The sequence below is a fragment of the Oncorhynchus masou genome, chromosome 15, assembly GCF_036934945.1.
Source record: "Oncorhynchus masou masou isolate Uvic2021 chromosome 15, UVic_Omas_1.1, whole genome shotgun sequence".
NCBI classification, from domain to species: Eukaryota; Metazoa; Chordata; class Actinopteri; order Salmoniformes; family Salmonidae; genus Oncorhynchus; species Oncorhynchus masou.
In genome coordinates, this window is record NC_088226.1 from 21,137,993 (window position 1) to 21,154,367 (window position 16,375).

The 16,375-nt window shown below is 40.9% G+C and overlaps 1 protein-coding gene across 1 annotated transcript; it reads left to right on the forward strand.

The window, feature by feature from the left end:
- The first annotated feature begins 655 nt into the window (after positions 1 to 655).
- Positions 656 to 13,741, forward strand: LOC135555866 (adenylosuccinate lyase-like). Its single transcript, XM_064988646.1, has 11 exons — positions 656 to 881; positions 3,997 to 4,200; positions 4,339 to 4,383; positions 4,563 to 4,642; positions 7,981 to 8,199; positions 8,341 to 8,431; positions 8,581 to 8,650; positions 9,023 to 9,261; positions 12,826 to 12,915; positions 13,093 to 13,269; positions 13,533 to 13,741. Exons 1-11 carry the CDS (start codon positions 747 to 749, stop codon positions 13,617 to 13,619), a joined length of 1,437 nt encoding a protein of 478 aa, XP_064844718.1. The 5' UTR covers positions 656 to 746; the 3' UTR covers positions 13,620 to 13,741.
- The last annotated feature ends 2,634 nt before the right edge of the window (positions 13,742 to 16,375 follow it).

Here is a 16,375-nt window from a genome sequence, read left to right on the forward strand (position 1 = left end):
AACCTATGATTCATCATATTTACAGTACGTATGCAAGGAGTGGACTTTCTGGAACTGGCGGAGACACACAGCTGATGGTGGCAGTGTGTACTGCAGTGTGTGTGAAAACAGTGGCAATAGCTGGAGGAAACCATTGAGCAGCTAGCCAGCCAAGCAGCACAACAACCTGGAGAGAACTGGAGAGAGACGCCTAGCACATACATCCTTATTTGAGTTAATTTGCTTGTTCAATAAGATAAGCATATATACCTTGTTATTAGACTGTACCTATAATTGTTGAGCAGTTAGGTAGCATGTTAACTAACTACCAATACACTGCTTAAAACTATAATTGTTCAGAATGTGTAGGCTTAGTAGTTATATATAAATTATATAGTTATATATAAATAAATAAAATGTAATTGTTTAATAATTCAATGTGTTCTGTTTCAAAATAAAAATGTGATCATATAACATGTGTTGTGTTTATATTACTTTTACAAATAAAAATATATGATAATAAACAAAGAAATATTTACTAACAAATGTCAATCATGTTTTTTGCCGACATGGCCAGTCAATTTCAGTAACTTTGTTGCTTATTCTACGTAACACAGTTTTACGTTATTACGTAATGACATCATCACGCAATGACATCACAACGTAATTGAGCAACTTTTAGCAACAAATTGACCTGCCTCTAGCAATTTCCCCTGATAATTAGTTGGCAGCACTGCACGCATGCTGGTGATAAGCGAGTTTTAGTTATGGACGAATTTAGTAAGTATCGTTCGCCGCTGGTGTCTCGATATGCCAGCAAGGAAATGGCCTACAACTTCAGTGACAGGAAGAAATTCACAACGTGGAGAAAATTGTGGATCTACCTGGCCAAAGCGGAAAAGGTGTTAGGTATTTTATAGTAACTTAGCTAGCCATAATGGATGAACATGTAACTGTTATGCATGCCCTCGCATGTATTTCAGTAGCTAACGTTAGCTAGCTTTTGTTTTCCAAATATATTTCGCAAGTCTATTGTAAAAGTTGCGATCTTGAGAGACTTCAAGTTCCCTACTCTAAATATGGGGACATTACAGTAAATTAACAGGTTCAGAATGTTTGCCTTCCCAAGAGAGAATATGCGAACCATAGTAGGCAGCAGCTAAACAAGCTAGTTTTGTTAGTAGGATGCAGTGTCTTGTGATAGTCATTGCATAGTTGTGGATTAGGGTTGTAACAATGTATGTCGTTATTCCTCAACAGTACCCAGTTGGCCTATGTCAGGAAAATGACTGGTCAGGTTGGTAAAGTAAGTTACACTAGTCCCGTGTTAACCAATCCTGGTCTTCGAGTACCCGCAACAGTACACCGTTTTGTTGTAGCCCTTGACAAACACACCTCATTCAACTCATTGAGGGCTTGATGATTAGTTGAATCAGGTGTGCTTGTCCAGGGGTACCAAAAAAAAAGAGAAGTATACTATTGGGGGTACTCGAGGACCAGGATTGGTTAACACTGGACTAGTGTAACTTACTTTACCAACTTTCAATCAACCCTGTAGTAGTCCTTCAGATTTAACGTTATCCCCTTCAATGAATCTAGCCTCTAACTTAACGTCTGGGTTCCATATATTTTTCAGCCTCGTGACCACACTGCAAATTCCAATATTCCACTGCTGTTGGGCTAAACTATTTGGAAACTGGATATATGTCTAGCTAGTCCACATGATGAGTAAAAGTGCAGACTTTGAAACCTAAATAAGTATTGCAAAGCAAAAACCTTTAAGAGAAAAACACTAGGCAAGTTTTTTTAATCTAACCTTTTTTTACTTGGCAAGTCAATTAAATACAAGTTCTTATTTACAATGACGGCCAAACCCGGAGGCCAATTGTGCTCCACCCTATAGGACTCACAATCACGGCCAGGATGTGAGCAATTTTGTTGTTGATTAGCTTAAAGACAAAAATGACTTCCACAACCCTTCTAATTTACAGGGGCGCTGTGTGTGTAATTAACGTTACTATTAGACCCTCTGTCAAATGCATCAGCTCATCTGTTCTGTTAGTGGAGGGGAAATGGACTACACAAAGGTAAGGATATAGGCAGGGCTAGGCAGAAATGGCAAAATACAGATACATTGATCGTTATATTTTGTATCAAAATAAACAATAAAATATGTGCGCAAATAAACACTACATGGCCAAAAGTATGTGGATACTCCTTCCAATTAGTGGATTTGCTATTTCAGTCACACGTTTCTGACAGGTGTATAAAATCGAGCACACAGGGCAGCAATCTCCATAGACAAACATTGGCAGTAGAATGGCCCATACTGTAGAGGTCATGGACTTTCAACTTTATAGGATGCCACCTTTCCAACAAGTCGGTTTGTAAAATTTCTGCCCTGGTCAAATGTTTTTGGTTACTACATGATTCTGTATGTGTTATTGCATCGTTTTGATGTCTTCACTCTTATTCTACATTGTAGAAAATCGTAAAAGTAAAGAAAAACCCTTGAATGAGTAGGTGTCAACTTTTTGACTGGTATTGTACATTTTATATTTAATTCATTTAGCAGATTCTTTTATCACACCATAGTGCTATCAGACTTCTGATTCCAATGTAGGTTGAAAGGAGAGCCACAAAATGTGAACCACTATGCAACATTATATAGTAAAATACTTTGCTTTTTGAAAATACAAAGTACATTGGAGTTTAGTTCAGCCCAGTGTAATTCAAAATACTCTGAAGTAATTAAAATATGTTTTTAATACATATAACATAAATTAGGCAGGTAGCCTGGTGTTTAGAGCAGTGGGCCAGTATTGAATCCCCAAGCTGACAAGGTAAAAATATGTTGTTCTGCCCCTGAGCAAGGCAGTTAACCCACTGTTCCCCGAGCGCCGTGGATGTTGATTTCAGGCAGCCCCCTGCACCTCTAAGATTCAGAGGGGTTGGGTTAAATATGGAAGACACATTTCAGTTGGACGACTGACTAGGTATTCCCGTTTCCCTAAATACTGGTCATCTCTGCTTATGGAGCCTTTTCGCAGCTCAGCTGACACACACACACATGCACAGGGCCATGGGGGTGTTGGAAATCTCTCTTCTCACACTCGTTAGTAGCTACTTTTAAACTTGTGTCCTTATGAAAAGGAATGTACATAGTGTTCCCATACAAAACGTTGTTTTGTCAGATGTCAAGTAGCAAGTTGGGCTACAGTGTCTTTCTGTTGGGGTGGGGTTGTCTAAAATAGCCAGGCCAAAATGTCAGGGTAATAAGACACCCCCTGAGCGTTAACCTCTTTACTCTCTTCACTCCCTTCTCCTTGACCCTAAGTAGCCCTTCTATGTTTGCAGATATGTAAATTGTATACTATATGGTGGAAACTCCACCACTGCACTGCCTACCTATCCATAGCCAAGTAAAAAACATTGTTACTTACGGTTAAGGGGAGGGGTAGGGAGGGAGTTGAGACGCTGCCCAGTAATGTCACTCGCTATTCTCATAAACACAGGGCCAACCTCCTGATCTCCTACTCAAACACCACATTCTATTTTTTCAATGGTTTTAAATAGACCTACCGTGATGATTGTGTTTGAATAGTTTTCCTAAGTACTCTGTGAGATATGGAGCAAAACAAGTCATCTAGCTATCTGTTTGAAAGTGATTGGAAAATGTTGACCCACTTTCTGAACCGTTCCACCTCACGTCCCATTGACCCAATTGGCTTACTTTTTATTACATAGGAGCCTACAATGTGCAACTACTACAAGCTGCAATGTTGCAACGATGTTTCGGCTTAATAAAATCCAGGGAACACTTGATAAAGTAGCTAGCGCTTACACTGGATGCATATCCCAGAGTATCAGCTACAATGACAGGCTGCAGTGCTTTCCCTACAACCCCTAGAGTACCATCTCTAACGGTCTCTGCTTCTCTTGCCCCCTCCCCCGCTGACCTCCAGGATCTTTGTCTGTTCCTTCTAACTCTCTCTCCTCTTATCCTCCCTTCTCCAGGCTCTTGGCCTGCTCGTCACCGACGCCCAGGTGACCGAGATGGAAAGCCACGCTGAGGACATCGACTTTGCCATGGCGGCGGAGGAGGAGAGCAAGCTGAGGCACGATGTCATGGCCCACGTGCACACCTTTGCCCACTGCTGCCCCACCGCTGCTCCCATCATTCACTTGGGCGCCACTTCCTGTTACGTGGGAGACAACACGGTAAGAGAAGCCTGACAACCATGTTATTTTAGGATGAGTGTGCTTAATGGTCATGTTTGTTTCTCATGGATATATATATATATATGACTGAGATTTTTATTCATATTGACTGATATACCTGCTTTTTTTTCCTCCCAGGATTTGATCCTGCTTCGTGATGGTTTTGACATTCTCCTGCCGAAGGTAAATTAGTTGTTTTAGACCAGGAAGGATTAATACTACTACCCCCCAGGGCAGCACTAGATACTGATAGTGTAAAGTTATGTGCAACTTTGTTGAAAATGTCTGCGAAAGTCGAACAAGTATGATCCTAAATATCCTCATCTCTTCCGTAAACTAAAAACAGTATTCTGTCTCTATAGTTGGCCAGAGTGATCGACAGACTGTCAAACTTTGCTGAAAAATACGCTGGTCTCCCTACCCTGGGTTTCACACATTACCAGTAAGTATGAACACCCCAGGAGGTTCGAACGTCCATGAGCATGACCCTCAAATTTGGGCTGTCGGGCTCACTTGGGCCGACGATGTATCAGTGATTTTCTTCAAGGTTTGTGTCTCTAGAGTTGGAAAATGTGTGAAGGCAGTGCAGCAATGGTAGCGTTCTCTGTGTTATCACTCTTTATTTCATCCCTCCATCCCATTTATTTTCCCCATACGGCTTTTACCCTATGACAAACAATGTCCGTTTTGAACAATGTATTGTTCACGTATAGCCTTTAATCCTATATCATTGGAAAGCTTAGCTTCACAGCTATCCATCAGTCATATTTTTGGAATGTTCAGGTCAACAGAACTTTGACCCCTAGGGTATATCTGTGTAAATCACTTAAAGGAAACCCTGATGCATTTTAATCTTTGTTTGACAAGTGGTTCTGAAAGGAAGTTGACGTTACCTTTTAAAATTACATATAATATAACCAACTTTTGAAAGCACCAGCTACAACAATTGTTTTTTTTTTAAATAGCCCATATTGTGCCATTGACATTAGAATGTTGGAAGCTTAGCCACAGAATTCCATGTAGTGGGGCAGGTATGTTTTTGGATTGCAACTTTGATGGAGGCACCACATTTCACACGCACTGCTAGAACAGGCCTTTAAAAACATATTTGTAGATACAGGGCCATCACAGGATTCGCGTATTAACTCCACAGAAACCTTTTTCCTATATGGCCGCCAAGCAACTCAATAGGGTCTTGTTGTATCAACTTCACACGATCATACCTGTATGAATGTAACTGTAGCGTGCCCAATAATATCATAACATGCTCATAGTCATGTAGAATACACAACCAAATGAGCCAGCTGTGCAGATATAAAGATTATTCACAGAACGGTAAGAATGTGCCTAAAAATCTGTCTGAATTGCTTATTTCTGAAGATGTCATGATCAATTACTGCAATGTTTTCTCTTCAAACATGTAAAATGGATATGTACAAGTGAAGTCATGGATGTGAGCTGATTAACATTCTATACAATGTTATCCTATTAACTGTTGGGAGGACCACTTGTCAAACAAAGATAAAAATGTATCAGGGTTTCCTTTTTAAAGCAATTTATACAGGTAATTATGATATGTACCCTAGAAGTCAAAGGTCAAGGTTATGTTGACCTGAAAATAAAAAATGTTTTGACTGATTGGTATCTGTGAATCTAAGCTTTCCAGTGATATATAATTAAAGGGTATGCGTGAGCATATAACTTGTTGCATACTGACACATTTCTAACTCTACTGACTATAGACTTTCAAGGTAATCACTATGAGACATCGTGAGCCCGACCAATCTCCCCCCCCCCTGGCTCATGGACTATATGTTCCATTGTGGATACAGGTGAAGTCGGAAGTTTACATACACTTAGGTTGGAGTCATTATCTCATTTTTCAACCAATCCACAAATTTCTTGTTAACAAACTATAGTTTTGGCAAGTCGGTTAGGACATCTCCTTTGTGCATGACACAAGTAATTTTTCCAGCAGTTGTTTACAGACAGATTATTTCACTTATAATTCACTATTCCAGTGGGTCAGAAGTTTACATGTTGACTGTGCCTTTTTAAACAGCTTGGAAAATTGGCTTTAGAAGCTTCTGATAGGCCAATTGATATCATTTGAGTCAATTGGAGGTGTACCTGTGGATGTATTTCAAGGCCTACTTTCAAACTCAGTGCCTCCTTGCTTGACATCATGGGAAAATCAAAATAAATCCGCCAAGGCCTCAGAAAAAAAATGGTAGACCTCCACAAGTCTGGTTCATCCTTGGGAGCAACTTCCAAACACCTGATGGTACCACGTTCATCTGCACTAACAATAGTACGCAAGTGTAAACACCATGGGACCATGCAGCCGTCATACCTCTCAGGAAGGATATGCGTTCTTCTAGAGATGAAAGTGCAAATCAATCCCAGAACAACAGCAAAGGACCTTGTGAAGATGCTGGAGGAAACAGGTACAAAAGTATCTATTGCCACAGTAAAAGCACAGGGGTGGCAGCATCATGTTTTGGAGGTGCTTTGCTGAAAGAGGGACTGGTGCACTTCACAAAATAGATGGCATCTTCAAGGAAAATTATGTGGATATATTGAAGCAACATCTCAAGACCTCAGTCAGGAAGTTAAAGCTTGGTTGCAAATGGGTCTTCCAAATGGACAATGTCCCCATGCATACTTGTGGCAAAATGGCTTAAGGACAACAAAGTCAAGGTATTGGAGTGGCCATCACAAAGCTCTGAACTCAATCCTATAGAAAAGTTGTTGGTAGAACTGAAAAAGTGTGTGCGAGCAAGGAGGCCTACAAACCTGACTCCGGTACACCAGCTCTGTCATGGGGAATGGGCCAAAATTCACCCAACTTATTGTGGAAGGCTACCCAAAACATTTGACCCAAGTTAAACAATTTAAAGACAATGCTATCAAATATGAATTGAGTATATGTAAACTTCTGACCCACTGGGAATGTGATGAAAGAAATAAAAGATTAAATAAATCATTCTCTACTATTTCTGACATTTCACATTAAATTAAAGTGGGGATCCTAACTGACCTAAGACAGGGAATTTTTTACTAGGATTACATTTAGGAATTATGAAACTGAAATTAAACTTCCGACTTCAACTGTATATCCCATTTGTCTATGAACACTCATGTTCCTGTTGGCAGTTGATGTTATTCTTCAATAACACAAACCCCAAAGCAAACCAGGGGGAGAAAAATGTTTTAATTTGAAAAGGACAAATCATAGCTGTTATGCTGGGAGGTAGATGTTCATTCCCCCTGTCCTCAACTTTTCTCCACCGAACAAAAGAACACAATTCCATTTATAACCCCCCCCCCAACCTAGCCTGGGGTTGACCAATCAGAAGTCCTTGCAGTACAACTGGGCCAATGGCCAAATAACAATTATCCTGCTCCAGTCTCAATGTACAGATCAATGAAAACGTGGTACACGTAGCTCTGAGTCTGACATTCCAAAGATTCTGAACAGCTGTTGAACTGAAGACCAATTATTTCCATTGACAATTCCCTATTGACCATTGGTACTCTTTACTTTTTAGTTCTCCTGTCATCTCATCCTCTACATTGTGTATCTTCAAAATATTCTTATATTCCTCTAGGATTAAAGTGATATATTCAGTGCACTTTAATCTCTGGCTTATTTCTGTCTTCATCTTTCTGTTTTTATTTGAATATTTTTTTATTTTTTTTTCACATTTTATTTGAACTTTTCTTCTCACCTTTCTATATATTTTTTTTCTCCTCCACCTCTCTCTCGCTCTCTACCAGGCCGGCCCAGTTGACCACAGTGGGTAAGAGAGCATGTCTGTGGCTCCAGGACCTGGCCATGGACATGCGGAACCTTCAGCGTGCCCGCGAAGACCTGCGTTTCCGGGGGGTGAAGGGTACTACGGGCACCCAGGCCAGCTTCCTGCAGCTCTTCCAGGGGGACCATGATAAGGTGGAGGATCTGGACAGAATGGTCACAGAGATGGCAGGCTTCAAAAAGTGAGTAATTTATACTTTAGTCAAGTCTCTTGAGCTTCCTATCTACCACAAGTTTTGTAATTTGAGCCTAGTACAAACATATCCCTCAATTTTTTTTTTTTTAGGTTTATGTTCTCTAATCCTGTTCATTTTTCCTCCCAGGGCCTACATGGTGACCGGACAGACGTACAGTCGTAAGGTGGACATTGACTCCCTCTCTCACCTGGCCAGCATGGGAGCCACCATCCACAAGGTCGAGATGAGATTTTACTTTAGTGGAAATCAGTTTGTCATCCTTACAGCCCTAAATCACAAGTCTATATACGGAGAAACAATGCCTCCTGGTGGTCTTTAACAGTAGTGGAATAACCCACAGGTAATAAATTATACTCTCCTCCTCAGATCTGCACTGACATCCGCCTGCTGGCTAACCTTAAAGAGATTGAGGAGCCTTTTGAGAAGGAGCAGATCGGTGAGTTATAAGAAGGAAATTGGTCAACTTCCTACCCAGGTATAGGGGAGTCTAATCCCAAAACTAGGGTGACTCTCGATTCCTCTCTCCTTGCATCTTTCTCAAAGCGGATTGGATAAAAAGATCAGAAGATCCTTTACCTCTGATCTTCTGCTCCAATGTGCTTTGACAAGGAGCTGTGGAGGAAGGATGTGAGGAATCAATAATATGCAATTGAGTTTCGGCCCTAGATTTCACTCTGATTAAGGCACCAACCAGTAAATCATCCTGATGACTCAGCGTAAACAGCTAGTTTTAGTTATTTCCTAAATGCCAACCCATTGTTACTTATCTGGGTCCCACTGACAAGTCTCTCCCCCTCTCCTCCACCAGGCTCCAGTGCCATGGCCTACAAGAGGAACCCAATGCGTTGTGAGCGTTGCTGTAGTCTGGCCCGCCACCTGATAGCGCTGCTTGCTGATCCCCTCCAGACCGCCTCTGTCCAGTGGCTGGAAAGAACACTAGATGACAGTGCCAACAGGAGAATCTCTCTCCCTGAGTCTTTCCTTACTGCTGACATCATCCTCAGCACCCTGCAGAACATCACTGAAGGTCTGGTGGTCTACCCCAAGGTAGAGTCATTGAGGTTTTTTAGATAATTAGATGTAGTAAGCTTCTCCAGACAGAAATTGAGGATAAAAACACAATAAACCTGTGATGTTTCTTTTTTTTTTTTTTTACCGTTGTCCTCAAGGTATTATCACCAGCGTTTTAAACGTTGTCATTTCATGAGTAATGCACACAGCTGCATATCTGCACACAGAGGAACAACATTCAACTCACACTGTCTTACAGGTCATCAGACTGTTAAACAGCCATCACTAACACAGAGGCTTCTGCCTACATACAGACATGGGCTACTTTAATAAATTGTTCACTAGTCACTTAAATAATGCCACTTTAATAATGTATACATATATTGCATTACTCATCTCATAGTATAAAATACAGTATATACATATCTATTGCATCTTGTTTATGCCGCTCTGTCATTGCTCATCCATATATTTGTATATTCTTATTCCATGCCTGTACTTAGATTGTGTATTAGGTACTTATTGGGGAATTGTTAGATATTGCTGCACTGTCGGAACTAGAAGCACAAGCTTTTCGCTACACTCACATTAACATTTGCCAACCGTGTTTATGTGACCAATAAAATGTGATTTGATGTTATGTAGGGGTGTAACGGTACACATTCGTATCCGAACCATTCGGTACGGGGACCTCTGTTTGGTCAGCACTTTGAGTGAATATAGCACACACACACACAGTTGAAGTCAGAAGTTTACATGCACTAAGTTGACTGTGCCTTTAAACAGCTTGGAAAGTTCCAGAAAATAATGTCATGGCTTTAGAAGCTTCTGACATATGAGTCAATTGGAGGTGTATCTGTGGCTGTATTTCAAGGCCTACCATCAAACTCTGTGCCTCTTTTGCTTGACATCATGGGAAAATCAAAAGGAAATCAGCCAAGAAAAATGTGTAAACCTCCACAAGTCTGGTTCATCCTTGGGAACCATTTCCAAATGCCTGAAGGTACCACGTTCTTCTGTACAAACAATATGACGTAAGTATAAACACCATGGGACCAGGCAGCTGCCATACCACTCAGGAAGGATACGCGTTCTGTCTCCTAGAGATGAACGTACTTTGGTGCAAAAAGTGCAACTCAGTCCCAGAACAACAGCAAAGGACCTTGTGAAGATGCTGGAGGAACAGGTATCAGAAGTATCTATATCCACAGTAAAACGTGTCCTATATCGACATAACCTGAAAGTCCGCTCAGCAAGGAAGAAGCCACTGCTCCATAACCGCCATAAAAAAAGCCAGACTATGGTTTGCAACTGCACATGGGGACAAAGATTGTACTTTTTGGAGGAATGTCCTCTGGTCTGATGGGAAAAAAAAAAATAGAACTCTTTGGCGATAATGACCATCGTTATGTTTGGAGGAAAAAGGGGGAGGCTTGCAAAGCCAATGAACACCATCCCAACCGTGAAACATGGGGGTGGCAGCATCATGTTGTGGGTGTGCTTTGCTGCAGGGGGGACTGGTGCACTTCACAAAATAGATGGCATCATGAGAAAGGAAAATTGTGGATATATTGAAGCAACATCTCCAGACATCAGTCAGGAAGTTAAAGCTTGGTCGCAAATGGGTCTTCCAAATGGACAATGACCACAAGCATACTTCCAAAGTTGTGTCAAAATGGCTTAAGGACAAGAAAGTCAAGGTATTGGAGTGACCATCACAAAGCCCTGACCTCAATCCTATAGAAAATTTGTGGGCAGAAGTGAAAAAGCGTGTGTGCGAGCCAGGAGGCCTACAAACCTGGGTACACCAGCTCTGTCAGGAGGAATGGGCCAACATTCACCCAACCTATTGTGGAAGGCTACCTGGAATCTTTGACCCAAGTTAAACAATTTAAAGGCAATACACTTAATTGTTATTTGGTAACATGTAAACTTCTGACCCACTGGGAATGTGATGAAAGAAATAAAAGCTGACAAATCATTCTCTCTACTATTTTTCTGACTTCACATTCTTACAATAAAGTGGTGATCCTAACTCACCTAAGACAGGGTATTTTTACTAGGATTAAATGTCAGGAATTGTGAAACTGATTTTATATGTATTTGGCTAAGGTGTATGTAAACTTCCGACTTCAACTGTGTGTGTGTGTGCTATGAGACTCGTAATTGAACTCTGGTGCCTCATATTTCCATTCATCATCCTTGAGATGTTGCTACAACTTGATTGGGGTCCATCTGTGGTAAATTCAATTGATTGGACATGATTTGGAAAGGACAACCATCTCTGCAGCACTCCACCAATCAGGCCTTTATGGTAGTGGCCAGACGGAAGCCACTCCTTATTAAAAGGCACATGACAGCCCACTTGGAGTTTGCCAAAAGGCACCTAAAGACTTTCAGACCGTGAGAAATAAGATTCTCTGGTCTGATGAAACCAAGATTGAACTCTGTGGCCAGAATGACAAATGTCACTTTTGGAGGAAACCTGGACCCATCCCTACGGTGAACCATGGTGGTGGCAGCATCATGCTGTTGGGATGTTTTTCAGCAGCAGGGACTGGGAGACTAGTCAGGATCGAGCAAAAGTAACGGAGCAAAGTACAGTGTGATCCTTGATGAAAGCCTGCTCTGGAGCTCAGACTGGGGCGAAGATTCACCTTCCAACAGGGCAACAACCCTAAGCACACAGCCAAGACAACACAGGAGGGGCTTTGTGAGTCTCTGAATGTCCTTGAGGGGCCCAATCAGAGCCTGAACTTAAACCTGATCGATCATCTCTGGAAAGACTCTTCCCCAACCAACCTGACAGAGCTTGAGATGATCTGCAGAAAAGAATGGGAGAAACTCCCCAAATACAGGTATGCCAAGCTTGTAGCGTCATACCCAAGAAGGCTTGAGGCTTTAATCGCTGCCAAAGGTGCTTCAACAAAGTACTGAGTAAAGTGTTTGAATACTTATATTCATTTAATATTTCATTTTAAAAAATATACAGTGGGGCAAAAAAGTATTTAGTCAGCCACCAATTGTGCAAGTTCTCCCACTTAAAAATATGAGAGGCCTGTAATTTTCATCATAGGTACAGTTCAACTATGACAGATAAAATGAGAAATCCAGAAAATCACTGTAGGATTTTTAATGAATTTATTTGCAAAATATGGTGGAAAATAAGTATTTGGTCAATAACAAAACTTTATCTCAATACTTTGTGCACCTAAATGAAAGGTTATCTTTACCCAAAAATGAAATGTATTTGTTTTTTTGCCAGACCTAAAATGTCTGGTGCATTTTTTTTTTCTTTTAAAGTGTTTTTGACAGTGGAAAACAGGGGCAAATCAGAAACCTGGAAAAACAAAAACATTTTTATTGGGCCCGACATCATATGGCTCATGATCTGTTCCTGGGTTAGTTTGACATATTTTTCCAAAACTAAAATTATCTACAGTAACTGTTGCCTTTTTAAAAAATGTCCTGCTCTAACGAAACTGAACCGTGACCCCAAAACCGCAATACGTACCGAACCCTGGGTTTGGTGAACCGTTACACTCCTAATGCAATGTATCATAATTTTCATCTTTCTCTCATCCTCTCTCGCGCTCTCAGGTGATAGAGAGACACATCCGTCATGAGCTTCCCTTCATGGCTACAGAGAACATCATCATGGCTATGGTGAAGGCTGGAGGCAACAGACAGGTACTAGCGAAGTAGATGTCTGCTGTATGAGTCAACCCTTTTTTTTAAAGGTATCTGTAACCAACAGATGCTTATCTATATTCCCAGTCAAAACCTTTGAAATGGTTGCATGTTGTGTATTTATATTTGTGTAATCACACAGTAACAGTTTCTCTCTTGCCTGTGTTCTTGCTCCAGGACTGCCATGAGAAGATCCGTGTGTTGTCCCAGCAGGCTGCAAACGTGGTGAAACAGGAGGGGGGGGACAATGACCTCTTGGCCAGGGTCCAGGCTGACCCCTACTTCGCCCCTATCCTGGGCCATCTTGACAACATCCTGGACCCCAAGACCTTCATCGGCCGTGCCCCCCAACAGGTACTATACAGAACACCCCACTACCCGTTACCTTTGGTTTTCACAACTTGGCCTCAGAGTATTGTAAAATCTTTAGTTGAATCTTTAGTTAAACAGAAAATAATCTCCAGCACACTTGTTACAGATTTCATGGTGGCAAAATATCCATTAAATCTGAGCATCAATATCACCAGTGTGCTCTTTGGTATTTAGTAGAGTATACAGATTTTCTCCATGCGCTTATAGTTGACGCACCCTAACTCATCATTCTGTCTCATTCTCAGGTGGCGAGATTTCTCTCTGAGGAGATACGCCCTCTGCTGGAACCTTACAAGGCCGAGATTGACGTCAAATTCGAGCTGGAGCTCTAAAACAGGGGACACTGACCTAAAAACTACTAATTTAACACTTAAACCTACTTTTAACCAATTCTGAAATGATGATATTATTTTGCAGGTCAGGAGTGGCCTTTTCACTAAAACACATGCGGTTACACACCAAAATAAACCTCATGACTAATTGCATGCTGTATTGTAAGACAATAAAAGACTGAAATCAAAAGTCGGTGAATTTGTAATGATGTAATGCTTAACTAGCAAGGTTACAACGTATACATACAGTTGAAGTCGGAAGTTTACATACACCTTAGCCAAATACATTAAACTCAGTTTTTCACAATTCCTGACATTTAATCCTAGTAAAAATTCCCTGTCTTAGGTCAGTTAGGATCACCACTTTATTTTAAGAATGTGAAATGTCAGAATAACAGCAGAGAGAATGGTTTATTTCAACTTGTATTTCTTTCATCACATTCCCAGGAGCTCAGAAGTGTACATACACTCAATTTGTATTTAGTAGCATTGCCTTTAAATTGTTTAACTTGGGTCAAATTCTTCAGGTACTTCCACAAGCTTCCTACAATAAGTTGGGTGTATTGTGGCCCATTCCTCCTGACAGAGCTGGTGTAACTGAGTCAGTTTTGTAGGCCTCCTTGCTCGCACAAGCTTTTTCAGTTATGCCCACAAAATTTCCATTGGCTTGAGGTCGGGGCTTTGTGATGGCCACTCCAATACCTTGACTTTGTTGTCTTTAAGCCATTTTGCCACAATTTTGGAAGTATGCTTGGGGTCATTGTCCATTTGTAAGACCATTTGCGACCAAGCTTTAATTTCCTGACTGATGTTTGGAGATGTTGCTCCAATATATCCACAATATTTTCCACCCTCATGATGCCATCTACTTTGTGAAGTGCACCAGTCCCTCCTTCAGCAAAGTACCCCCACAACATGATGCTTCACGGTTGGGATGGTGTTCTTCGGCTTGCAAGCCCCCCCTTTTTCCTCCAAACATAACGATGGATATTACGGCCAAACAGTTCTATTTTTGTTTCATCAGACCAGAGGACATTTCTCCAGAAAGTACGATCTTTGTCCCCATGTGCAGTTGCAAACCGTAGTTAGGCTTTTTTATGGGGTTTTTGGAGCAGTGGCTTCTTCCTTGCTGAGCGCCCTTTCAGGTTATGTCAATATAAGGCTCGTTTTACTGTGGAAATAGATACTTTTGTACCTGTTTCCTCCAGCATCTTCTCAAGATCCGTTGCTGCTGTTCTGTGATTACTTTTCGCACCAAAGTACATTCATCTCTAGGAGACCGAACGCGTCTCCTTCCTGAGCGTATGATGGCTGCATAGTCCCATGGTGTTCATACTTGCGTACTATTGTTTGTACAGATGAATGTGGTACCTTCAGGCGTTTTGGAAATTGCTCCCAAGGATGAACCAGACTTGTGGATGTCTACAAAAAAAATTTCTTGGCTGATTTATTTTGATCTTCCCATGATGTCAAGCAAAAAGGCACTGCTTTTGAAGGTAGGCCTTGAAATACATCCACAGGTACACCTCCAGTTGACTCAAATGATGTCAATTAGCCTCATTTTCTGGAATTTTCCAAGCTGTTTAAAGGCACAGCCAACTTTGTATGTAAACTTCTGACCCACTGGAATTGTTATACAGTGAATTAAGTGAAATAAACTGTCTAACAGTTGTTGGGAAAATGACTTTTGTCATGCAAAAAGTAGATGTCCTAACTGACTTGCCAAAACTATAATTTGTTAATGAGAAATGTGTGTAATGGTTGTAAAAAGAGTTCATGGCTCCAACCTAAGTGTATGTAAACTTCTCACTTCAACTGTGTGAAATCTGAAATTTCAGGGCCTATGTCTGAATTCCATACTGTTCCAACACATTTTCCTAAATTAATGTATTATTCACCAAGTAAAACAACATGGTGTTTAATTAAATAACTTGTTAGCTATTTGAGGCACCATAAACCTATTGAGACGAAAGGACCCAGCTTCCACTTCAAATGGATCGGGTCAAAGGTCCTTTGTCCCACCAATCTTTATTACCAAGAGCGTCGTCATAGGAAGCTGATGATATTGGTGCAGTGAAACCATTATTACACTTATTTATTACTTTGTATTTAACTTATCTAATGCTCAACAGTAGACGCCCTGTTCCAGCTTTCAGTCTCGAGAAAAAGAAGAGTATATCAAGTCCTGATAGATTTTTGGTTTCACTATGTGGATGTACAATCATTTATGGTTGTGTGTGTGTGTGTGTGTGTGTGTGTGTGTGTGAGTGAGAGAGCGAGGTGTGCAGAGGAAGCCCACAGCTTGTACAGTATGTTACTGGGAGGAGCTAGTGCAAATAGTTGTGAATCAGGACATTGTTGGCCAGACTGTTACCGTAATGTCTTGCAGAGCAAAACCCTTTCAAAAATGTACTTTCAAAAAAATGAATGCTTCTAAGTAGAATAGTTACACAATCTAATAATATTTTTTTGGTATATGGTGCTTTTCATTACAAAGAGAATTTCAAATATCCTTTGAAAACAATAATCCATTCTGGGTTCTGGCAGTGGCAAATGCTGGTGTTCCACAGCTGACCAGGTGTTGAGGCAGTTCAGAAAGGCAGTGGAAGGAGTGTTGCTGGTCCAGGAAGGGAGAAGTGTCAATCAGATACTGTAGATGGGGCCCGGAGCTCTTCCTTGGGCACTTTTGCTGTATCCTCCACAATGTGTTTAAAAAAAATAATCTAGAATATACACTTAACACACATGAATAGAAA